Genomic DNA, 27,839 nt, shown 5'->3' on the forward strand with positions numbered 1-27,839 from the left:
ACATGCCCAGGTTTCTTCTAGACAGGTCCCTAGTAGGGAGCACATGAGAGGTTACCACACACTGATGTTTCTCTCCCTCTCTTTCTCCCTCCTTTCCCCTCTGCCTAAAAATAAAATAAATAAAACCTTTAAAAAAAAGAAAATAGAAAGGAAAAGTGATTAGCAGATTCCTAAAGGAAATAAATAATAAATGAAACACACACAAACATAGACATGCTCACCCTCAAGTGGGTCTATGGGATATATATACATTAGCATATTAAGTTTTTCAATGGTTTGTGAAATATGTTGGATATATATGATAAGAAGATCTGTTAATTATCTTTGTAACTACATCTGTCTATAATTAGATATTGGGTATTTAACAATTATAGTAACTGGTCAGTTTGCTTTCTACCCAGACTCAAAAGGTGGAACTGATTTCCACTTTCGACATGAATAAAATTGATGAAAGTTGGCATCATCATTTTTAAGACTGAAGCATTTTTTATTCTCTTCTGTATATCCTATGTTGAACTAAAAATTGAAAAAAATAAAGCCTTATAAATCAGATGTTTCCCTAAAGACAGTCAAAACAAAGTTTAAAAAGAACAAGACAAAAAAGAAAGCACAGTGTAGAGCAGTATATATAGTATAATATACTATATACAGTATATACTATATACGACATAGTATAATATACTATATACAACGTTTCTAACATTAAAACTAAAACATATCCAGACGCTGGGGCTACAATGCTGAACCACAGAGCCCCCATGGAGCATACAATGTTTAGGGTTCATTTTAGCTGCATACTTGATCATGCCTACAAGAGAAGAAGCAGAACAATTTAAAGGAAAGATCACTAAACTCACAGTGTCTACTTCAAATGAGATTAAATATGACTAAGGAGAAGGTGCTGCTTTCCTTTTTGTAAGATACTAAATATTCTGTTGTAAATTTATAAACATTACATAGTCCATACACAATCTTGTGCACCAAAATAAGCAGATATGGCATTAAAGCAATACATGAACAACACCAAAAATGCTGTGCACAACTGTAATTGCATTTAAAAATAATAAAGCATATTAACAGAAACATAATAGCACAAAAATAATTGGTTAAATAAAAAGAAACAGAAATAGAAAATTACTTGCACATAATAAACAGACACATAAAAGATGAAATTGATGGCCAGCAATACAGAACTTTAATAAAGATAAATTATTTTTTTCAAGATAATTTCAAATCAGACAAATGCTCAGGGTCATGAGAATTCCAAAGGCAGGGTCCAGGATACAGATTGCCCAGACTTTTTATTCTAAGTCAAAGTAGTCAAGAAAAAAGGAGAGAGAGAGAGATAGGAGTGATAATAATTTTAGACTGTAACTCCCAGAGTTTGTAGCAGTGACACTGAAGAAAATCTTCACAAAGGTAAAAGAATTAGAGCTATCTATATACAATCAAATCTATCTTCTTCCAAAGTTTAAGACCTAAATAATTTGGAGAGATATATATGTATGTGTACGAATATATATATATTTGTGTATGAATATATTTTATATACATAAATATATATATACTTTATATATAATATATAAATCCTCTGAGAAATGATACCATGTCAATTACTAGTTTCATGGTGCCCAGCACTTAGTAATGTCTTACAAACAGGTGCTCAATAGTATTTTTAAATGAAAAAATTGCAATTTCTCAGATCTACATATTATTATATTGCTGTTATGTTACAATTAATAAAAAATACTATGTAGAAAACACAAATTCTTACCAATTTATAGCCCCTCCATCACACTTCTTCATAAGCAATGCTTTCCAACATTCATGAGCCGATTTTACAACTTCAAGAGCAAAAGCCTAGTTTCAAACAAACAAACAGGCAGACATAGCAATCATTATACTAACATAGTATACAATAACATTATACTCACTATAAGAACATGAACTGTGGAGTCAAGCAAATCTGAGTATAAATCCTGGCTTCCTTGTTTAGCAGCTGTCTGACCTTAGGCAATTTACTTGCTCTCACTAAACCCTAACCTCTTCCTCTACAGACTGGAGGCAGTGGGGATGCCCGGAGTGGGGGGGAGGGGCTCGCAAACAAGGGCCTGTTGGCCCGATCGAGCCAGCCACCTGGTTTTGTAAATAAATTTTATTCAACACAATTTCATACTTACACTTAATAATCTTATTCAAAGTCCTCAAAACCTTAAAGATTCTTTTAATATGCCTTTTAAAAACTACTGGGTCCAGTAATACATTCTTGTATATCAAAATACTTACCGTAAATTTCAGTTTTCATTAATATGGCTTACTTCCAAACCATAGTTTACTTATTAGCACCCACTTAAATGTTGGTTTATAATGCATAATTCATATACTGGTAATAACTTTTAAAAACTACCCCATGTTTCACACTTTAACTCTTTGGCCTATTTTCTCCACTTATGTCATTTTAGGGACCCTTGAAGGTATTCTAATAGAAAATCTTATGCCAGCAAGGTAATTCAAGTGCTTTCTTAAATTAGCAGTTTAATTCAGTCATGGCAGATGAATACAATGGAGATAAGCTCCATTGTAAGTAACTGTCTCCTCTCCAGAATAGTAAATAGAAGGTTTCCTTTCATAGAGAATTTGACAAATTAGACTCATCATGAAAATCATTCATTTTCTGAAATGAAAGAGATGACAGATAAGTAGATGGGCACAGGACTGCTGGCCAAGATGAAGGCATAGGTAGATTCACTGTGCCTCCCTGCACAACCAAAAGAAGGATAACAACAAATTTAAAAACAAAAACCAACCAGAACTAACAGAAAATTGAGTTGTATGGAAGTCCAACAACCAAGAAGTTAAAGAAGAAACATTCATCCAGACCAGTAGGAGGGGCAGAAATGGACAGCCGGGTGGGGAGGACTCGAGGCAAAGCGGTGGCTGGCGGACCCAGTGGTCTCACATCTGTGTGCAGATAAACTGGGAGGAACAATTGGGGAACAAGAGACAGCACAGCCTAGGGTTCTAGTGCAGGGAAATAAAGCCTCAAATCTCTGATTGAAAATACCTGTGGGGGTGAGGCAGCAGTGGGAGAAATTCCCAGACTCACAAGAGAATTCATTGGAGAGACCCACAGGGTCCCAGAACGTATACAAACCCACCCACCCGGGAATTAGCACCAGAAGGGCCCAGTTTGCTTGTGGGTAGCAGGGGAAACCAGCAGAGAGCAGAGCAAATTGCATTGTTCCCTCTCCGACCCCTCCCCCACATACAGTGTTACAACGCAGCCTCTGGCTTGCCCTGCTCTGGTGAACACCTAAGGATCTTACTATGTAACAGGCACACTGAGACAAAAAAAAAAAATGACCCAAATAAAAGAACAGATCAAAGTTCCAGAAAAAATACAACTAAATGACAAAGAGATGGCCAACCTATCAGACACACAGTTCAAAGCGCTGGTAATCAGGATGCTCAGAGAATTGGTTGAATATGGTCACAAATTAGATAAAAAAAAATAAGGCTATGCTAAGTGAAATAAAGGAAAAATACAGGGAACCAACAGTGATGGGAAGGAAACCAGGACTCAAATCAACGGTGTGGACCAGAAGGAAGAAAGAAACATTCAACCAGAATGGAAGAAACAAGAATTCAAAAAAAATTAGAGGATAAGGAACCCCCAGGACATCTTTAAACATTCCAACATCTGAATCACAGGGGTACCAGAAGAAGAGGAAGAGTAAGAAATTGAAAACTTATTTGAAAAAATAATGGAGAACTTCCCCAATCTGGCAAAGGAAATAGACTTCTAGGAAGTCCAGGAAGGCCAGAGAGTCCCAAAGAAGTTGGACCCAAGGAAGAACACACCAAGACACATCAAATTTTATTACTCAAGACTAAAGAGAATCTTAAAAGCAGCAAGAGAAAAGGAGACAGTTACCTACAAAGAAGTTCCCATAAGACTGTTAACTGATTTCTCAAAAGAAACCTTGCAGGCAAGAGGGGGCTGGAAAGAAGTATTCCAAGTCATGAAAGGCAAGGACCTACATCCAATATTACTCTAGCCAGCAAAGCTTTAATTTAGAATGCAGGGGCAGATAAAGTGCTTCCCAGATAAGGTCAAGTTAAAGGAGCTCTTCATCACCAAGCCCTTATTATATGAAATGTAAAAGGGACTTATCTAAGAAATTGAAGAAAATCAAAAACTCTGAACAGTAAAATGACAACAAACTCACAGTTATTAACAACCACACCTAAAACAAAAACAAACCAAGCAAACAACTAGAACAGGAGCAGAACCACAGAAATGAAGATCACAGGGAGGGTTATCAGCAGGGGAGTGGGAGGGGAAGGGAGGGGAAAAAGGTACAGGGAATAAGAAGCATAAATGGTAGGTACAAAATAGACAGGGGGAGGTTAAAAATAGTATAGGAAATGTAGAAGCCAAAGAACTTATATGTATGACCCATGGACATGAACTAAAGGGAATGTGGGTAGGAGGGGGTGTGCAGGTGGAAGCAAATAAAGAGGGGAAATGGGACAGCTGTAATAACATAATTGATAAAATATATTATAAAAATAAAAAATAGATGGATATATTGATCAGCCTAAAAAATTTTTAATAAAAATGATGGAATAATGGAGTCCATAAGTTTTAAAGTCAGAAAAATGTTTGTTTTCATGGTATATACAAATTACTCATATAAGAAACCCCGAAAGTGAAAAAGTATTGCACAGGTATCATGAGGTACATTGTAAAATAAAGATTACCATCTTCACCTTGTTTTTGAATTCTCCATTAAAAGCAAACTGGTTTTCTGGTTTTCCCTCTGGCACCTTATAAAATCTAAACCAATTAAAGGTAGCTTCCAAATAACCTGGTTTGTACTTCTTAACATCATCAATATCTGTAAGTGAAAAAAAAAGACTTTTTATTTTAAATCAAAATTCATTCCTATTTGTGATAGAGTATTGGCCTGAGGGAGTCAGAAAACATGGGGTCGAGTCTGTCTCTGCTAACCAGCAGCATAATCCTCAACGCACATCCCATCTCTCCTGGACTTCAGTTTGCAATGTAAATATTACGACTTTACTCTACAAACACTTCTTGAGCACATTCAGACTGTGTTAGGTAGAGTAGATGAGAACAACAAAGTTCTCCTCCTCAAGGAGCTCAGGGGTCTAATTAAAGGAAACAGACAACAAAATTCAATGAAGTCAGAAGACTGAGATGTGCTTCAAGTGGACATCACCCTGTGGGCAAAGGAGGGCTTAAAGTAGGGAGAGTTACAACACCAGGATCAGGGTTTTAGAAATGTTAAGTTAAGGGGACACTGAAGATAGAAACGAGAGGGTGGCACCCAGGGGAAAACATGCTCAAGTTGGGTGAGAAAGGTTTTAGAACATATATACTAAATATTTAGTAGGTTTCTCATTCATTGTGTCAGACACTGTTCTAAGCACTGAAAGAGAAGAGTAAATAGAAATGAGTCCCTGCTCTCAGGGCTTACCCAGTAATGAGAGACAGATGACAAAGAAAGAAACAAATACCTAACACGCATATGTGAGTGGCAAAAAGTCCAATGAAGGAAACTAACAGAGTTAAGAAAGAATGCAGACAGAGTGATTTTAAACAGGGTGGTATATGGATGGTTCATAGAGTTTTTCATTTCAAAATCTGTAATGATTTATAGGATTTATTTTTAAGTTTTCTTAGCATGTAAATAGCTTATAACCATTACATTTTGAGGACATTCATTTTAAAATAATTGGGTATTACTGTATTAGTAATAGAACCTCCATAAAAGGTTCCCAAGGAATGTATCCATTCCAATAAATATCAATTCAAAAAGTATGAGAAATAACTAGGTAAAACTAGAAGTCTTTACTTTCCACCAGACTGTGGCTACGCTTAATTTAGCATAATCCTTTACGCATAATATATTATAACAAATGACAAACAACTTGAGAACACTGAAAAATTAGAAAGTTACAACTAAAATCAGGAGCAGACAAATGCACAAGGATAATTAAAAGAGCACATGGTTTCCGGCTTGCTCATCTAAGCCTTGTGGGAATCCTTCTCGCATTAGGCATGTCAGGGAAAGGTAAGTGTTTTGCAGGCATGGGTTAAACAAACAGAAATTATCTTTTTTGATTTTTATGCTTGCCTTTTGCTTGTTATGGAAAGGGTTAGCAAGAGTTACACATGCCTTCTAGAGGCCAGATGTTCCACATAAGTGAAATGGCAAGGCAGATACCTTACGAATGACAGAGGCCATGGCGAACAGTGTGCTGTCTAAAGGCTCTGAAATTTAAAATTTTACAGTGTCAATGGGCCTGTTTTTATTTATGAATGAAACTTTTTGTTTTTTCATTTTACTTATTTATAGAGAGGAGAAGGAAGGGAGAGAACCATTGATGTATAAGAGAAACATCGATTGGTTGCCTTTCATATACCCCCTGACCAGGGACCAAACCTGCAGCTGAGGCATGTGCCCTGACCAGGAATTGAACCCACTACCTTTCGGTTTGCAGGATGACACTCAACCAACAAAGCCACACCAGCCAGGGCACAAATGAAATACTTTTAATTAAGAGCAACTTCCTGGACAATTAACAAAGTCTTCTTTAAAATATTCAGAGTGATGGCCACAGTAGTCTGTATGCTGAGTCTGGGACACAACTCGAAAATAAAACGCACACTTGGCTCCCTCCAGGTAAGTTTCAGCTTTAGCAAGCATCAGTTGTGTTTACTCTCAAAACAGTTATGCCAACAATGTCTTAGCTATGTTATGATTTAATAAAATGTTAGAAAAGGCAGTGATTTTATCAGTACAAAATAGAGATTTTGATACTACAAAGTAATTTGAATGTTTTGAAAGAATTCAACAAAACAGGCCGCTAAAAATAACTGTCATCAAATTAGGCCTGGGTAAGAAAATAGTTAAAGATGAGAAAAAGACACAGAAATCTATAATTATGCATACAGATGGCTTTGCAAGTGAGGTGGGAACATCTTAAATATGAGAGGTCAGGAATAGCCTCTGATAAAATGTAGCAAATTCCTGAATGAAATGTGGGAGCAACTCATTCAAATATCTAGAAGAGTCGTCTTGGGAGGAAGGTGTGAGCACCAGTATTCCGAGGTCTGAGTGTGCTAAAACCTTTGAGAAAGACAGTAAGAAAGCCCTATGTTTAGAGTCCAGTGAAGAAAAAGCAGGTTAGGGGATGAGATTAAAGAAGCAGCCATCAGCCAGTCACACAGGATTCTAAGGGCCACACCAAGGACTTTGCTTTTTACTTTGAAATTGGAAACCAGAGGGTTCTGGGCTGAGGAGCAAACATTTTTTGGAACATCTGTCTGCTGGGTAGGGGAAGACTGTGCAGGAAGAAGTGGAAGGAGGAAATCCAGTAAGAGTCTACTGAGAGTATCCATGTGCTTGTACGGAGCGGTGACAAATGGTCAATTTTGGGTTACCTATAAGAAGCACAGCTGAGAGGACCTACCAACAGGAAAAAAAGTGAAAACAACAAAAAACTGTAAAGAACAAATTCACATAGAACAAAGTATTAAAGAGCTAAAAAGGGCTAGTTTGTAAAATTAGTAAAAACAGTCACCTAAATATGTATCACCCTAATTTTTTTAAAAAAGGCTTCATAAAAGGTATCATAACTTCTGACAAATAATGTGTAACTATGAGGTACTTTAACACAGGGCTTTTCAATTTTGAAAATTTAATCACAAAAATTATGTGGAGTTCCCTTAAGAGAATATTTATATTAAAATTAAAGATATGGTTTATGAAAATAACCATAGTTCTAAATAAATCCATTCAAGTTTTATACATTTTTGTTAAATGCTAGATAAGAAAAGCAGAACAGAAAATAATGATGAAATAAAATAAAAAGTTTAATTTGGTTTTACAAAGTCCAGAGCTCTCCACCTTAATTTAGTTTTTATTAACTGTTTTTGATTTAGGAATTTATAAAAGCAAAGAAATTGATCTAAACTATCTTAAGTCTAACCCTACAATTCCATCTCTGTACACATGAGAGGATCATAGATAGCACTTTCTCTTTTTTAAAAGCAATCTTTATGACTTATCTTTTTCCTTCACCAGGGATACTGAATTCCTTGTATGTAATGAAGTTTCTTTTCAATATAAACCAATTTACTCATTTCTAAAACCCAACAGAATGTCACAAATTGTACTAAGAAAAAAAAAGTGACTTGTGAATTAAAAGTTTGTTTCTATTCTTTTTTTTTTCCATCAAAAATATACTCTCTCACACAGTGTGTGTGTGTGTGTGGGGGGGGGGGCTTCTAGTCGTATGTGTTTGCCAAAACTTCAATTTCACCCAAATTTCATAATTAAAAGTACTTTAAGACAATACTCTCTTTAAGCCAGATAAGCAAATCGTAATTATGTAAATAAGGTGAAAATCTAGTTGATAAGTTTTATTTTACACATACAGCCTATGAATAATATGAGAGAAATATCTAAAGCATGAGATCTTTTAAATCTAGAGCTATATTAAAGTACTAATGAACTTTAAAAATGCTTATGTACTAAAAACAAAGAAAACGCTAAGAAATTAGAAGCATGAGAAAATTATGACAACATACTTGGTTAGCATAATACAGTAAATCTAAAGATCAACAATGAAAATTTTAAATAACTCTCTTAATCACCAAAAAAAGGACCACACTGAGTTCCCATTAAGTACAGATATAACTTAAAATTTTTTTAACAAATAAAAAAGAAAAACTTACTCTGGCTTAATAAATTAACTTTGTGGCCCAAAAGAAAATAAAAACTCGAAGAATACTCTGGAAATGATGACAATAAGAACAGTCAAAAAGCTTATAAAGAAATAAGGTAAACTAAGAAAAACATCCTGTTTGGAATTAGACAACACTAAGTTCAAATTCCAGTTCTGGCATTCGTATACTAGAGTCATCTTGGAAAAATAAGTTACTTTGTCTGATTCTTAAAATACAAAATGAAGAAAATGAAGGTTATTGTGAGAATTAAGGTAATACATGAAAATCATCTAACAATAAGTAAGGGATAATTTTTTTTTAAAAAGATTTTATTTATTTATTTTTAGAGAGGGAAGGGAGGGAGATAGAGAGAGAGAAACATCAATGTGCGGTTGCTGGGGATTATGGCCTGCAACCCAGGAATGTACCCTGGCTGGGAATCGAACCTGGGACACTTTGGTTCCCAGCCTGCGCTCAATCCACTGAGCTACGCCAGCCAGGGCAGTAAGGGATAATTCTTAACAAATACTAATTATCAGTGCTCCAATCCATGGGATGTAGCCAAAGTTATACTCAGAGGAAAGCTTTACCTCTCAAAAATAAATCAACAAATGAATTAATGATTTAGTAAACATGAAGATATTTTCATTAATATTGAGTTATTTTTAATGTGTATCACTACTAAAAAATCAAAGTAGACAGATGCAGATATAAACAATGCAAACAAGTGATGAACATATAAAAGGCATCTGGCCATACTCACACATACACATACACATGTACACTCATTCATACCTTTTTCTATATATTTTTTCTTATGGTAAAGATAAAGCCTCAAATGAACTTGTAATTAGTTTCTCACTTTGTGACAGGTGCATTTACCTTAATTTCTAAATTATTACAATTTAGTTCTTATAAAGTTTTTTTTTGTTTCTAAGGTGTTTAAGTTAAACTTATTCATTAATTTATTTTGGGGAGATTTTAAATTTTATTTTGATTTAATCAAGTTAAATTATAAAACATTTGGAATAGAGAGGAAATATATAAATAAAGTTACTTTTATTTCTGAAATAAAACTTTCACTCAGTTTAAGTATTTAACCAAATTACCAGTGATTAAAAACAATGCTCAATTTTCTTTTTTTTAATCATTGTTCAAGTACAGTTTTCTCCCTTTTACTCCCATTCCAGCCCACCCACCCCTCCCCACTTCCCTCCTATTACCACCATCCCCCTAGTTTTTGTTCATGTGTCCTTTCAATTTGTTCCTGTAAACCCTACCCATTCTCCCCTGAAATTCCCTTTTCTCTCGCCTCTGGTCACTGTCACAATGCTTTTCCAAATCACTCTGCTTTACAGAAAACAGAAATCTCAGAGAAAGATGAGGCACTGAATTCATGTTTCAACAAACTCCCTCCAACTGACCCACAGGAAAACAAGTAAGTTAGGGGAAAAAAAAAGACAAAGCCAAAAAATACCCAAAAAGATAAGTACCCGGCAGACTCAATATAGAACAGTAATACCTGTCAGGTAAAAAGCAGAATGATGAATTATACATATTGGAATATCTCTGAGACTCCTAATGAAAAGAAAAAGCAGCCAACAAAAATCAATCCTGAGATGACCCATGCTAACAAGAATTTTAAAGTAGTTATGAATATGTTCAAGGACTTTCAGGAAAATACAGTACAGTGTACTAACATGGAAATCTCAGTCAAGGAATAGAAACTAAAATACTATCAAAAAGAACCAAATGAGCCCTGGCCGGTGTAGCTCAGTGGACTGAGTGAGGGCTTGCAAACTAAAGCGTCGCTGGTTCAATTCCCGGTGAGGGAACATGCCTGGGTTATGGGCCAGGTCCCCAGTCAGGGGGTGGGGGCATGAGAGGCAATCACACATTGATGTTTCTCTCCTCCTCTTTCTTCCTACCTTCACCTCTCTAAAATACATAAATAAAATCTTTAAAGAAAAAAACAAATGAGGGAGTATCTGAAATAAAAAATTCAGATAGGTTAAATCAGAACTTGGATATGGCAGAAAAAAATCAAGGAAGGAGAAGACAAATCAACAGAAATTATGAAGTCTCCAGAACAGGAGGGAAGACTGAAAAGACATAGAGTTCAGTGACCTGTGAGACAATAACAAGTAATCTAAAATATTTGTATTATGAGTCTCAGAATGAAGGCAAGAGGAGAAGGTGAAAAAAAATGTAAGAAAATAATGGCAAACAATTTATGTTGTAAAAACATGAACTTACAGATCCACAAAAGTCCAGTATACCGCAAGTAGGATAAATATAAAGGAAAGGACACTTTAGCAATTCACACCAAAAAGTTGCTGAAATCCAAAGATAAATAGAAAATCTTTAAAAACAGTATGAGAAAAACAACATATTATATATTGGGTAACAATACATTGACCTTCGACTTGTTATCAGAAACAATGTAGGCCAAAAGTAAATAGAATGTCTTTACAAACTTCCCTCTAACTCATAATTCTATATCTGGTAAAACTATACTTCTAAAACAAAGGCAAGAAAAAACAATTTCAGACCAATCAAAATGGAGAAAATTCATCAGCAGCAGAACTGCACTACAAAAAAAGCTTAAATCTTCAAGTTGAAGAGAAATGACATCAGATGGAAACTATGGATCTTTGGAACATAATAAAATGTATGGTATAGCCACTTTGGTAAAACTATTTGACTATTTGATGTCAAATAGTTTGACAGTTTCTTATGATGTTAAACATAATTACCATGTGACCCAGTAACCCATTTCCTAGGTATTGCCCCAAGGGAAATGAAAACATATTCACACTAAGACCTGTATTTGAATATTCATAGCAGCTCTATTCACATTAGCCCCAAATTGAAAATCCAAATTTCCATCAACAACTGGATTAATAAACTGTGGTATGTCTATACAAGGGAACTCTACTCAGCAATAAAATGAAAAATACTACATGAACCACACACAATGATATGCAAGAACCTCTCTAAAGCATTATGCAAGAGAAAGAAGTCATATACCAAAGAGTGTGTGTCTTTGGCACTGCACAGCTGACTAATTAATTGCAACTCTGAGAGTTAAAAATGCTAAAATGGAAAGTACATGTTTTCTCCCTTTAAAATAAGTGAAAATGCACCCATTTCGAAGATACTTTCACACTTTGCTCACAACATTCATGTTTTGCTTATCAATAATACATATATGTATACATTCATGTATTGATCAATTTAAAAATATATTCAGTGCCTATAATATGCCAGGAACTGTACAAAGCTTTTGTAATGGAAAAATTCATATTAAGTACCTAGAAAGAAATCTAACATAAAATGTAATAAGACCTTCATTATTAAATCAATCACTTTACTAAAAAAATACAAGAAAGTGTGAAAGATGTAGAAATATATACCTATCATATTCACTGACATGAATATTTAATATTTTAGAGACCATAAATCTTTGACAACTGGATTAAAAATTTGCACAGAAGAATACAGGCATAAAAAAATAAAACAACTTTGATAAAGAGCAGAAGAGGAAGTCTGTCTTGTATGTTTCACCATGGGGTCAGAGCAATGAGACGGCACCGCACCGGCACAGGAGCCGGGCACCGACAGCAAACAGAACCCAGACACAACTGCTTGCATAAGACAGGGCGCAGCACACGATAAAGGAGACATTTCAAAACAATGGGAAGAGAACAGATTTTCCTGTTAAGTGGTAATGGAAAAATTGTATATATGAAGAAAATAAAATAAATTCCACATGGATTAAAGACCCAATTATTAAACAAATAAAATATGTAAAAAAGGAAATAAAGAAAAACATCTTTCTGACCAGGGTGTAAAAAATCCTTAAATAAGAATCAAAATGCTACTATACAGACTAAATAATCTTTGGCTATGAGGAAAGAATGTTTTAATAGTTCTATTAAGTAGCATAATGAATGCTAAAATAATCAAAATGCTAAAGTCATGTACAGAAATGATGGATAAAATGGAAGATATCAAAAATAAAAATATCTTGCCTTGACTGGCATGGCTCAGAGGGTTGGGCACTGTTCTGCAAAGCGAAAGCTGGCCCTGGCCATTTCAATTCCCAGTCAAAAGCACATGCTGGTTTGCAGGCTAGGTCCCCAGCTGGGGGCACACAAGGAGCAGCCAATCAATGTTTCTTTTGCACACAGATGCTTCTCTCCCTCCCTTCACCTCTCTCTAAACATAAATACATAAAATCTAAAAAAAATAAAAATAGCTATAAACCAAAAGGCAACAGTTTTTCTGCAAATGAGGAGAAAATATTGCAATTTAGGTTAATACCCATGTAATTACCATATATCAAAAGAATATGTCAACTCAATAGGAAAATGGGAATGATACATCTAGGCAATTCACAGAAGGGAAATTACAAATAGCCAATAGATATACCAGAAAGATACTCCATCCCAGTATTAAACAGAAAAATGCAAAATTAAAACAAAATATCATTTTTCATCAGATTGGCAAATAAAAATGTTTTTAAATGCTCAGTAACTATATGTCATTGAAGCTTTAAGTCCTGTAAACTAGATATTATTTACTTCTTTTATGTAAATTAGGGAATTGGGGCTCCATCAAGTGTTTTCTCAAGGTATTAAAGGGAACAGAATAAACTCAATATGTTAACTTTAAATATGAGACAAGCAGGTGCATGTGGGGAGACATCATCAAATTTGATTAGGTGATTACATCTCATAACTGAATGTATATCAGAATTGTTCTCAACTATTCTTGATTTAAAATTAAAAATCCAACCAACAAAGAAAGGTAGATTCATGGAATGATTCTCAAGTTGGAGTTTTATCAAACTATATACATTCTCATCTCCACACCCCCAAATTGAGAACCACCTGTACTTCCATGAAAAAGTTCTGAAAAAAATTAAAATTTCATTTTTATCTGAATAATTTCCACCAACCCATAACATGAAATGAGGAAAACATATAATGAGCTGACTTTTTGTTTTTATGTTTAGATAAAAACCAGTAACACAAATGTAGTGTTTTATCTCTTTCCCATTATTATTTAAAAGACAGAAGACAAGACACTAGGAAATGGCTTCATGCTTGAAATTTTGTCCAAAGAGTGTAAATAAATAAATATTTGAACGGTCACCGATTCTAAGGGTCTTACCAAAGGAAGCGACGCAGATGCACAGCGCCCGTGTTCCAACACACAGACGCTGCTCTCACGGAACTGATCAGGGCACACTGGCCTCCACACAAAATAGTGGGAGGCGAGCACATGTGTTTTTAATGACATTTTATAAACATTCACAAGAAACAACAGTTCCTTTCCAGAACACACTGTATTTTCTCCATCACAACAAGGTTCCAACTCAGAGATTTATTTTAATAGTTTGTGCTTACTCGGGATCTTTCAAAGATTTTCATGTTTCCCACCCTGTTCAGCATATCTGTGTTTAAGCGTACAGGCTAATGAACAGCATCCACCATTTCACTGGCCCTTTCCTTCTCCATTCTTCTTTCCCAAAATCCTACTCTTATCAATACCTGTGCTGAAAATATGGATTAACATCATGAAAAATAATGGAAATTAACATACTTCAAAAAACAAATAAGGTAATTCTACATTAAGGCCTATTTGTACTGTATCAGAAAAACCTCTCAGATAAGAGTAATTTTTTTTCCAAAAATATACATACATGTTCACTGCCACTTCATGAGAAATTTGACATGACCAATAAAATGAAAACTATCCAGATGTTTTATGAATAGAAACTCAAATATTCTTCTAATCTAATTTTAACATGAAACACATAACAAAGTGGCTAAAGCTCAGGCTCTGGGTCAGAGAGAACCCCACTCAAGTTCCGGCCATATCCCTGAACAGCTGTGCTGAAGAACTCAAAAGTGTGCCGATGTCCCCAAGAAGTCTATTTCTTGATCCTTTAATTTAAACTTTTGCTTTCATCATTAACTTTGAAAATAATTTAGGTCCTTCTGTTCCAGAAGAAGACAGGCTAAAAATAATGGATTAAAAATATTTCCTAGAACTAAAATTCAGAGATGGGAAAAACCCTGGGGAACACTTACTGATTAGAGAATCAACTTCAGAGAAGAAACTGAAGCTTTGAGAGGTCATATGACTTTTCCAAGGTCAGATAACTAATAAACACATGAGAGAACTTTAGAATCTAGGTTTCCCCTGCTCTTTACCACATCATAGAAATAGGACTGAAACCTAAAAAACACTGAAAGATGTCAAGGTTTAGAACAGAGGGAAAAGATTCCCAGAAATTTAATTCTGTTCTTAATTATAGTACATTTTTCTCAATTTGTTCCTGTTCCTCAACTGCCTCCTCCCACATCCTGTCCCTACACACCCACACCAACTAAGGTACAACCATTAATGAAATCAAAAGAATAGAGATCAAAAGAGTCTTCTTTTTACTCGGACCTAAAACCAAAATTATCCCACCGATGCCTAAATTATTTAAGAGCAAATGGCCAGCATTCCCAGAAAGCAACACTGTCCCAGGCCACAAATCTATCCGACTGCCCCAACTGGATTCCAATGGCTCTCTGCATGACTTTACACAAGTTATTAACCAATTCTGCCTCTGTCCCCCACCAGATCCTCAGTTTCTCAATCTGAAAGAAAAAGGGAAATAAACAATTCATAAGTTTTAAATTGTGCACCGTTCTGAGTAGCGTGATATAATCTTGCTTGAGCTTATGCACACATTAAACAGCTACTGCAAAAGCAGCATTCAGCAGAGTTCCTTGGCCGGAGGTAATTCTTCCAGAATCGTTAAGGCTTTTAGAATGAACACGATGACATATTGGCCCCTTTCTGGGCCAAAGAGCGAATGCATGGGAAAGCAAACTTAGCTCCATTCTTTCTGGTTTCAAAGTTAACACATATATGTTTCCTTAGGATTACTATGCTATTCCTTATTTTTCCTTTAAATGGCAGTATTAAATTGTGTCTTAGGAAGGGAATCATCAAATGCCTGTTAATTTCCATATCTTTTAAAAATAATAATTGCAGGGACACAACAATTGTTAATTTAGCAAATGAAAATTTAAGCCAAAGAGATGGTTTCCACATGCATATTCCTGCCTTGAAAAACAATGTATCAGTAGGCCCTCTTATACATGGCTTCACCTTCTGGGGTTTCAGTTACCCACAATCTACCATTTTCCAAAAATGTTCAATGGAAAATCTCAGAAATAAACAATTCATAAGCTTTAAGTTGCACACCATTCTGAGTTGTGTGATAAAATCTCATGCCATCTCATGCTACCCCACCTGGATGGGAACCATACGTGGGTCCAGCACATCCACGCTGTTCATGTTCCCCGCCTGGTAGTCACTGAGTCGCCGACTCAGTTATCAGGTTGACTGCTGTGGCACTGCAGTGCTTGTGTTCAAGTTGCCCTTATTTCACTTAATCATGGCTCCAAAGCACACAGGTAGTAATGCTGGCAATTCAGATATGCCAAGAGAAGCTGTAAAGTGCTTTCTTTGAGGGAAAGAGTAAAAACTCTTGACTTAATAAGAAAAAAATGCATGCTACTGTTGAAACATCTATGGTAACAACAAACCTTCCATCTATGAAATTATGAAGAAGGAAAATACAAGTTGTGCCACTTTTGCTACTACACATCAAACTGCAAAAGTTACAATCACCATGTTTGATAAGTACTTACCTGGTAGAGATGGAAAAGGCATTTTCCACCTTGGCAGAGGTGGAAAACAGGAACAGAAAATGTGTTCAAACTGATGGCAATGTGTTAAGATGGAAAGTATTGAGCCTTTATGAAGACTTTAGCAAGCATCCTCTGAAACAGGTGTCCACATTCACAGAATTTTTATTACAGTATATTGTTATAATGGTTCTACTCTTATTGTTGTTAATCTTACTGAGTTTAATTTATAAATTAAAGTTTATTGTAGGTATATTTGTACAGAAAAAAAAACAGGATACATAGAGTTCACTACTACCTGTGATATCAGGCATCCATTGGGGGTCCTGGAGTAACCGGCATAGGGTGAGCTACTGTATATAAAATACATATAAACTCTGATAATTTTAGAATAAATGCAATGTCGGCCTTTGAAAAGTCCCAACAACCTCATCTACAATATTTTCCTTATTATTAATGCAATTTATTCATTCCAGAATGTATCTACATTAGTATAACTCTTTCTGATTTCAGGTTTTGTTTTTTTAATTTTTTAAAGTGTAAAACCACTGCAAAAGCAATAGTTGTTATAGAACAGATAATAGTTTTCATTTATTTAGTGACAAAACAAAAGGAATCTTCATTGCTCTGCAAGTTGAAGAAGCTTCTAGGCCAAAATTACCTCTCCTGACACTGCTTCCCCAAACATGAGATACGTCGGCATCACCAGCAATTCTGAAGAGGTTGAAACATCTATTTGCTGAATATCTGAAGCTCTACATTATAGATGGTGGTTAATTTAACCAAGAGAGAAATTACACAACCCCAGCATTTTGATCTTCTCAAAAAGCTCTGAACTTGGTTATTTCATAACTATGAAATAACTATTTCATAACTATGCTATTATTCCTAATGGCCTAAGCATTCTCTAGTAACAATTCAGGTGTCCTGGGAGTCTCACTAACTGGTTTGGGCCATTACGGCACCATTAAGAATATTAGAGCCTAGAACCTAATCCCAGTGCATTAAACTGTCTTAGTGCTCTCTGAGTGTTAACAAGCCAGGCAATGCGAATGATTTCCTATCAGGGAGTACAAAGAATTTGTTTTTAGATGTTAATTGGACTTCTTTTAGATTTTCACATTGGCTATTCATTTCAGAAGATAAAACCTGAAGATTTAAGTAATAATGTAGAAATTACAGAAATACAGCTAGCAACCAGTTTCTTCCTAACTAAAACACATTCTCTAATGCAATTGCTAATATTGATTCAGTCATGTCAGTTAAAAACTGTAACTATTGTAATAGGATATTACAGTTTCCCAAAGTTTACACATATGTTCATTAGGATCAAAGAAGTTATTTCATAACAAATAAAACAACTTTAAAGCTTCTTAGCAGAATCATACCTTGCATGTGTGTGGATTAACATAGCAAATACACATACCCGTGACATTCTAATATGTACTGGTCGACTCAGAAAATCAATTTCCCATGCATTTCCTGTAAAAATTTTTGGAAAACATACCAGGTAACAATAAAAATGAAAAACAAAAAAAGAGGACATGAAGAATCTCAGAAACAGTAGAACTACTCAGCTGGGGGGAGGGGCAGTGAAAAGAAACACAATGGCAGCTCTGCAGAGGGCTCAAGAGAACAGCCTGTCAACACAGGTCCTTCTATAAACGGTAGATAAACTACGTGAATAACATTCACATAAGTACTATAAATGCTATTCATTAGTTTCCAAGTTTCAGATTGAGTCAAACAGAAAAACAGTTACAGGTAAAGAACAGAACTTAAAACATTACGCAGTCTGACACTGTAGAACTAATGGTGTAGCCGAGTGAAGCTGGGCGGCAAAGAGCAGAGAAGGAGAGAAGCACAGGAAAATGGCCTTGTTCCATCCCCGGCAGCCACCCATTATCGTTTAAAATTAATGAAGCAACAAATACGGCTCAAAGTGTAAGACTTAAAATTAGTACGATAACAGAAGAAATATGGTAACAAAATTGAGAAATGTATAAAAAGTTGATTTCCTAATCTTTCAAAATAGCAACTTGAGTCATGAATTAAGAAATAGAGGTGCAAGCGCATGGCTTACAGAAGAGAAGCGACCACTCAAGAGAACTAAAAACGCAAGGAGAAGTTCTGAGAAGTCTGAGGGTGAGAGGTGGGAAGGGAACTTTAGTTTTTGTTTTACACACATTTTTTACACTTCTGAGTTTCTATATCCAAGTACTATGATTATGCTTATGATTTTTAAAAAATGCCATCCAAAATCCCATGTTTGTGATTTTTAGAATGCGAATGTGGGCAGGACACAAAAGACAATTTTTTAAAGTTGCTTAACTTACTATTAAATATAGTTGATTAATTTTCAAAAAGATATAGTAGAGAATAACACCAAACTTTTACTATCCATTAGCTAATATTTATTTAATCATATGGTTCCAATACACATTTTTCTTTTATAATAAATTCATAAGCTGTTGTAAGAGGCATAATCACAAAACAGGTTCTGAGGTCTTGTCACCAAGATTCCATTTCAAACCTGTAACATCATGTAAAATAAGCCATGTGCCTAAAATACTTTACCTCCTCTTGAATTATAAGATAGGTACCTCTAGAAGATTAATTATCATGACACAAAGAAGCTATCAAATATTGTAATCTAATTATAACTTTTTTCTTAAATAAGCTTTTAAAAATTCCTTGACAATTTAGGAAGCTTTCCACCCCTGTAATTACTGAGCATCACTCAGTTCTCATCTTCTCCAGTTCCCCTTTTTGGCAGTTGCTAATGAAAACACAGACAACACAGCAGGCTAAGGGTAAAAAAAAGGAAGGTTAGAAATAATTTCTGTCCATTAATACTTCCTTAAGCAGCAGGTCAACAGAAACACTATTGTCTAAAACAGGGCAACAGCTATATGATATTTGACATGTGATAAATTCAAATCAAAACATGTTTAAATTCAAAATAAAAGCTGCTACATAGGATCACCTAGTATTCCATGATTTATGATTTAAAAAATAAAATTTACACTGCAGTTTCCTGCACAGCCTTTCACTTGGTGCCTATATCTGTATCTTCCTTGGGTCACTAAAATAAGATGACAGAAGAAAATCCAATAAAGATATGTGGAATGTATGATACTAATTTGAAGGTAAAAAATGAGAAGTAAAAGAAAACATTTACAACTCAAAACTACATAATTTACTTTATAATATTTATGCTAAGAGTACGTAAGGTATTACGCAGTGCAAATAACATGTGCATATCCTTAAAGGAAATAATATCTTACTCATCCCATATCTTACACATTCTGGAAATACACACTAAACATAATGTCAGCATACCATTCTAGAGCAAAATATGACAATAATACTTGTCTTTTAATTTTAGGATTTTAAAAACTTATGAAGAATTGCATTTTTCATGATGATGTTTGTTGACTTTTAGTAGAATGAAAAAAAGTCTTTTCCTTTCAAAAACATTGTTTTACTATTCCAGTTTTCACCTCAACCTAAATAAGCTTCAGTATTTCTGCCATGTCAGGGTTTCAGTATTTCTGCATGCTTTTCATATATGCATACACAAAACAAATTTAGAAGATAACTAAATACAAAGTCATCTCCATCTGGGTACAAACAGAAGTGAAGTGAAAGAGAGCTAAAATTTTCCATTCTAAGCCTTCAGACACTTAGGGAGTAAAGTACTTAGCTTTGTGATCTGATTTCAGTATCACTAGTTACAAATACTACGTATGAATTGCTCTGTATAGTACTGTAAATGGACAATGGGCTTTATAAGCAAACAGAAATGAGTTCAATCCATGGTTCTACTATTTACTAGATGTACAACTTAGACAAGTTATTTAAACCCCTTGAGCCCAAAGGGCAAAAAGGTCAAATATATGGTGACAGAAGACCTGACTTTGGATGGTGAACACACAATGCAATTAGAGATGATGTAGCATAGAATTGTACAGTTGAAACCTATACAATCTTATTAATGAATATCACCCCAATAGATTCAATGTAAAAAAAGAATAATAAGAAGAATAATATGTATTAGAACAGGCACCGGTACTTTGACATCTGCTAGGGGAGTTTAAAATGTTAAATCACATCTCCAACTGTACTAAGCTAATAACTAGTTCATTCCACCTAAACACTAGTTTTATTCCGGCGCTCAGAGCCCCAGGCAAAGGGGGAATCCTTTAGTAGACTTTCAGGATTTCAGTGTGCCACCACCCACAAATCATTCATTTTAGGGGAATGTTGCATTTTATCATCAGTGCTCACCTGACAAGTAGTTAATGTATTATAATTTTTAACTAGATATTTATCTATTCTTTTTATATATGTATGTATAAGAAATATGATACTAAACCTAGGGTAAAATAATGATACAGATAAGATGTATATGGTTTACATACTGAAGTCTCCTATTTTAATTGGAACTTCATGTTTTAGATTTGACCCTGAGGTTGTATGGAATCACCCTCTCAGACCCCTTCCTTTCTCAAGTACATGCAAGAATAACATAAAACCCCTCTCTGCTATCCCATGTGCAAATGAACATAAATTAAGAAAGATTAACACAAAAGTATTAAAGGATTTCAGTCAATTCAGTAATGATATAAGTTCTAGTTGTGATAACAGCTGAAGTCTAGAAGAAACCATGATCTTGGATAAAGATGAAACTGAAAGGAAGAAGGCTAGAAAAATAAGGGTAAACGAAGTGATCAAAGAATGCTCATGGTGGCCACGTAGTCAATGCTTGTACATGACAGCCAGATGCTTTAAGTAAATCATCTCTTACTCTGTTAAAAACCTTGCAAATAGGTATAATTATCTCCATTTGCAGATGGGCAAATTGAAATTCAGCAAGGTTAAATGACTGGTCCAAGTCACTCAGATAGACAGCAGCACAGCGGGAACTTAAACAGGAGTCTGTCTGACCCCAAAGAAAGTCAGTTCTGCATCACACCAAGAAATTTCTGGAACTGACATTTCAAATTTTGTCAGAGGGCAGTCATCTTTCCCTTCATCTGTACAGGACAGAACAAAAACTAGGTGTAGAAACAGCTTATGTCCTTGATAAGCACTCCTTCCTTAGTTTTTCTCTGTTATTCAAATGAATACAAGAGAGTTTTAAGAAAGAAAAGAAGGGAGGGAAGGAGGAAGGAAGGGAATCCACAGAATGTACTTTTAGGTTGAAGTATCATTTGTCTGTCTACATCCTTTTTTCCCTCTTGTTCCTCCTGGCAATATGACACAACTCAGACACAGTCACAGTGCAATGCCCTTTAAATTCCATAGAGAATAAATAAAAAACAAAACATATAAATGTAACTCCAAATATATAAAGCGTGTTTTACATAACCCCTTTTTAAATTCTAGGAATACCAGTGATACACTGATTTATTTCTGTTTCTGGGCAGTTACAGACTTACCGTGAAACTTTGAGGCTTCAGGATCATTTACATTGATAGCAATTAATTTCCAATCTGTTTCCCCCTGATCAATAAGAGCCAAAATTCCAAGGATCTTCACACGAATAACATCCCCACGAGGAAGAACCTTTAGAGAAAAGAAATTCAGCATTTGCAAAGTTTTGAAGAAGTTTACTCATATCTCATAAAAATCCACGAGAGATGAAAAGAACTATATACTGAAATTTAATAAAGGTTTAATAATTTAAAATGTAAAAACAATCATAAAGGCTTTTATAAAATGTCTTTTAAAATTAAGTATCTTGATCCTTTTTTAGAAATTTAGCATACTAGGCCTAGAAACTCACACTACACAGAAAATAAACCTACGCATATCACTACATAATATAACCCTGGCTTCCGCTGCTTGGGTTTAAAAAGAGGCCTAAGAATCTTTTTATATTGTTTCATACTACCATTTTTGCAAAACATATTTTTCAGTTACAGTAAAAAGTCAATTTTTAACATATTAGAATACAGCCTTAAGAAGCTAATAAATGACAACTAAAGAATTATTAGTGTGTTAAAGACACAGACAAAATAGTCTTCATAAAATGTTTTTAAAAGTTTTTAAGACAAAAAAACAAGAAATAACATGATGTTCAAGCAGATGTGTCATCAGCTAAAATAATTCAGAGGTTCCTTCAAGCTGTCTGTGCCAAGTTTCTATGCATGCATTCTTTCTACAACCTCTTATTTTTTAAAAAATTAGTCAGCTATAGAATTTCACTGGAAGATGGAATTTGAACACATGCTTCAGAATAAATTCCTTCATGATTCAAAATGCAGGTTTAGCCATGACCAGCGTGGCTCCATTGGTTGAGTGATGTCCCGCAAAGCAAAAGGTCAATGGTTCGATTCCCAGTCAGGGTACACGCCTGTGCTGCAGGCCAGGGCCCTGGTCGGGAAGCCTGTGGGGGGCGGCCAACTGATGTTTCTCTCACACATGGATGCGATGTTTCTCTCTCTTTCTTTCTCCTTCCCTTCCCTCTCTCTAAAAGTAAATAAATACATTTTTTTAAATGTAGGTTTACGATTGGAAAGCAAAGTATGCAGAAAAAGTCACCTTTGTGTCTTGAAATTATTTGAAAGAAAAATACCAAACCTTAAACCATAAAGTCAAAATAAATCCTTTTAGAACACTTGTAAAATAAATCTACAATTTTAATATAAATCTGTATGAAGCTGTAATTAGTTTATACAACAGTTCAGTAAAATTGCATAAACTAAACTGAAATCTCATTTTTAGGGGAATATATACAAATATACTAACCAGACTCTTCCATGTTTAGATTCTATTATGTAGCCAGCACCATATCATACACTATGTACATAAAAAGAAAGCATCCCTGTTCTCAAAGGTTTACAATCTCACTGGGAGACCTACACACCTCATCTCAGAAGATCCCTTACAAAACAGCAACGTTCCAAGTTATCACATCACATAATCACCAATGAAAGGCTGGCTACTTTGTTTAGTGTAGTGATAAGCTAGTTCGGTGGTTCTCAACCACAGGCAACTTTGCCCTCTAGAGGACATCTGGCAATGTCTGGAGTTATTTTTTTTGGTTGTCATACTAGAACCCAGTGGGAGACTAGCGATGCTACTTAGGACTGTTCCCTATAACAGAATTAATTATCCATCTAGAATGCCAACGGTGCCAAAGCTGAGGAGCCTGAGGTAGAATCTGGTGGCAAGGGTGTCTATCATAATTACTAGAAATCATGTGTATATAGTTTTAAAAAGCACATTCAAACTTGTTTTATTATTATTCACAACAATAAATTTACTTTGAAAATATCAGACATCATAAGAACAAGAGAAGCTTTCGGATTGTTATGGTTACCAGAGCAAGCAGGAAGTATGTCTGGAGATTATCAAGTTTCATCAGAACGATACATGTTCTTTGATCTCATAAGCAACAGACAAGGATTAGACAAACCATGGCCTTGTTTTATTGCCTTAACAGACTGGAAAGGGAACTCTCAGTGAAACCAAAAACTCAGTAGAAGATGCTTAGGAACAAATAGTAAAATTCTTAATGAACCCCCCATAATTCAATTCATTCTAAATCAATTCAACAAATTTATTAGCAAAAGTATAATGTAGACACCAAATGAATGCTATATATTCCCTTAAGGAACTTAACAATGTTAAAAATGTCTATTATCTGTGGTTTTAAGTCTACTGTCAACTTCCAGGTCTCTGCTCCTTCCCCTTGGCCTATTTACAATGTGGTGTTAAAGACGCTTTCTACCATCATGTTCCTTACAAATGACTTAAGGACTCTGCATGCCCAAGGACAAAAGGAGCACAGTTCCAACAAAAACCTTTTATTTATATAGCAATTAAGTGCTCACTTAATGTTATTTCATTAATGCTATGAATGTTATTTCAGATCTCTAACGAAAGGAATAAACTGATCTAGCTGTAACGTGAAACTTCTTTTCCCACCTCTATTATAAAACTTTCAGCCTACCCTTCTAAGAAACCTGATGTATATAACAGGTTCTATTACTAAATCTTTGGGAATCATATAGCTCATCATGTTTGAAAAAGGAGCTAAGATTCTGAAAGAAGAACACAGATATGCCACAAAGGTTTTAGGAAGAATCAGAAAAGGGTCATTGTTGACTTTTTCTAGCTATTAGGAAAAGATTTCAAAAGATAGAATTTCTTAAGTCACAAATATGTGGGGCTGAATTCTTCTTCCACCACCTCCTGTGTGGCCTTAGACGAATTACTTCACTCAATATTTTAGGACTTGGCTTCTCAATAGTAAAAGGGAAATCATAGCATCTTTTCCTGGAAGTACAGAGCAAAGGAAAGGACACACATGAACGAGGACAGGAGAGGTCTTCCAGAGATATGTTAGCATTTTTTCTCTCTGGGTTCTGTATGAACTTAACTCACACTTGTCACTTGCTAAGTGGCCTACAACAAAAGTTCTATGCTGATTAGCATTTGAAGAATGGGGTAAAATTTCAACTGGGCCAATCAATACAAGAAAACCATGGAAAGCAAACTGTTTAAGGCCTGTTATCCTGTGTATAAGGTTTCTACTGCAGTGTAACAAACTATAAATTACAAACCTGGTCTTAAAATAGTACACATTTATTATCTCACAGTTTCCATGGGCCAGGTGTCCAGGCACAACATGCCTAGATTCTCTGCTTACAGCCTGACAAGGCCAAAATCAAGGGGTTGTTGGCCAGGCTGGGCTTTGATCTGAAAGTTCAAAGGAATCCCCTTAAATTCAGTTCTTTGCAGGTGTGGGACTGAGGTCCCCGTTAACTTGCTAGATGTCAAGAAGGGACCAGGGACCACTCTCTACAACCAAAAGCCAATGCACTCCTTTTCATGCCACCACTCCTTCCTCCGCCTTCAAACGCAATGTTGCATTGCTGTTCCTCATGATCATAACCTCTTACTTGCTTTTCTGCCACCACTCCTTCCTCCGCCTTCAAACGCAATGTTGCGTTGCTGTTCCTCATGATCGTAACCTCTTACTTGCTTTTCTACCACCGCTCCTTACTGTTAGGGCTCATGTAACTACACTGGGCCTGCATAGGACACCCAGGATAACCCTCCTGCTTTAAAGTAAACTGTGCTATACTGGGGGATTCATGTATTCACAGATTCCAGAGATAAGAATGGCCATCTTAGAGGGGCCATTTCAGAACTCTGCCTACCATATCCAGTTATCCCTAAAGAAATTAAAATGTAAAAGCTATGTCCAGGGAAACCTTTACAACTCTGTAATAGATAATAAACTGGAAAATGTGCAACAAAATAAAAATGCTTATATATTTACCCAAGGAGGAGGAAAACATAGATAAAAAACAATATGACTTAATTGGGATAGCAGGATTGTGAGGGAAGGTTGATGCTTGATTTTGTTTTCATTAATGAAACTAAAATTTTCTTGAAAAATAAATATTGTTGAAGGAAAACAACTAAAAATAGAAAGAATTTGGGTCAAACATAAAAATAAAACCAGGTACAAATAAGAAATCTGAAAAAAAATTAATGATTATTTGGTTTATATAGTAGCCAGACCTACAAAATAGTACATTCTAAAATAATCACTATTTTACTTACTAAAAAGTGTAATACCTAAATATTCATTTTTTTCTTTTAAGTTATGTATTATTTCATTATTCTAGAGTGTCTTCCCTTCTCTTGGTAGGTGTTAGTCCACAGGATTTTCTCCTATACCTTACATTATATGATCAACATTAAACCAGAAGTATATTCACTTGACCATTTATAATCAATACTACATTTCCACAAAGATAACAATGATGAGAAAACATGTTTTTTAGTAATACTGTACCAAACAGCTACTATTTACCAAGTTTCTATGTAAAATATTAAAGTATACTTTCAAGATTAATTACATATGCCTTAATACAAATCATTAATATTTGAAACCTTTAATTTTATTCTGCATATTTAGTGACTTTGACAGGGTTATTTAGAAATCTCTATATCAATTTTTCTTAGAGTGATTCTTTGTTCTGTCAATAACAAAGTGTTACTAAGCCAAATCAATTTATGGGGTACATACATTTTCACATGAGTTTCTTCTAGTTGCCAATCTCATTAATTATATATTCACTGACAAATTTTTACATAAAATTTAAAAACTTTAAATGAAAATAAAATACTTATATTTAATCTTTTCAATCACACTTAACATCTGCGTAAGAATTTAAGTTAATCTGCACTCGATATGAACTGAATGGCCCTAGAGATTGTGTCTTCAGAATAAGAAGTTTTCTAAAACAGAAACTTTTTCATCAATGTAATGTTATTTTTTTAGTGACTTTTATTTATGAAATAGTACATGTAAAAGTGAGTAAAGTATGTACCATAGAGTCTGAAACACAGGATGTACTCATTAAAATATATATATCCTTCCTTCCTTCTCATCTATTCACTTTAGACACACTACCCCTCTGGGGAGAAAATGTCTGAAAGATAAATTCTTAAACTATAGTTTACATCTGAAAGAATGCTAATGATGTGATATATTTCTGCTGGAGAGACACAGGAAATACAGCCTCACACACACAGAAACTTAGCCCCTGTTTGTCCCTATCTGTATGTAACTCCAGAAATGTAAGCCGGATGGGGATCCCCCCTGTATGAAAGGAATAAGAGAGAGGGAGAAGGAAAAGGGGAGGGGAAAACGGGATGGGGAGAAGAGTAGAAGGACAGAGAAAAAAAAGTAGAATAGGAGAAGAAGCAAAAAAAGAAAATCTAAGAGGATGATGAAGAGGAGGAAAAAGAGGAGGAATAAGAAAGGAAAATGAAGAAAAGAAAAAAAAAGAAGAGAGCAAATAGTTATGATAAATAAAGTGACAAAGAATCCAAGTAAACTGTTTCCTAAACAATTTAGCAGCCTAAAATTGCTTTAATCTTAACTAGAAGAATATGACTCAAGTAATAATCTGATGTGTTATTTCTTCAATTAAGCACATGCCATGTATCGGGCACTGAGCTACATACTGCAGTGGTGAGTCCTACCCTCACAGAGCTAACTTACATCTCACAGAGGGGACAATGGAACAAACAGCACACCAGTTAGTAACAAGAATGCACATAACAAAGAGCAAGTATTTTAGTTGGGAGTGGGGCATAAAGAAAGACTCCAAGAGGAAGTAGTATTTTAGCTGAGGTCTGAAGGATGAGCAGGGGGAGGTGAAGAGAAAGAAAAAAAGGGGGAAGTAACAATATGAAGGAGGAAGGTCCCATTCTTCTACATAGTGGGACTTGCTGGTGCAAAGGCCTGGACTTGAGCAGATGCATTATAGGAAGTGAAAGATTAGTGCAGCTGGAGGGAGGTGTGCAAACAAGGAATGCTAAGAGAG

General features: G+C 35.1%; 1 protein-coding gene across 1 annotated transcript in view; it reads right to left on the bottom strand.

The window, feature by feature from the left end:
* Window positions 1–27,839, bottom strand: part of PPA2 (inorganic pyrophosphatase 2) — an 82,459-nt gene that overhangs the window by 19,307 nt on the left and 35,313 nt on the right. The window contains exons 6-8 of the mRNA XM_045820270.1: window positions 21,924–22,050; window positions 4,774–4,901; window positions 1,775–1,860 (exon numbers count right to left, since the gene is read on the bottom strand). Of these exons, the coding sequence (XP_045676226.1) occupies window positions 1,775–1,860; window positions 4,774–4,901; window positions 21,924–22,050 (341 nt within the window). The remainder of the gene's footprint in view (window positions 1–1,774; window positions 1,861–4,773; window positions 4,902–21,923; window positions 22,051–27,839) is intronic.

This window comes from Phyllostomus hastatus, unplaced genomic scaffold, assembly GCF_019186645.2.
Source record: "Phyllostomus hastatus isolate PE091 unplaced genomic scaffold, TTU_PhHast_1.1 phas_scaffold_39, whole genome shotgun sequence".
Taxonomy (NCBI): domain Eukaryota; kingdom Metazoa; phylum Chordata; class Mammalia; order Chiroptera; family Phyllostomidae; genus Phyllostomus; species Phyllostomus hastatus.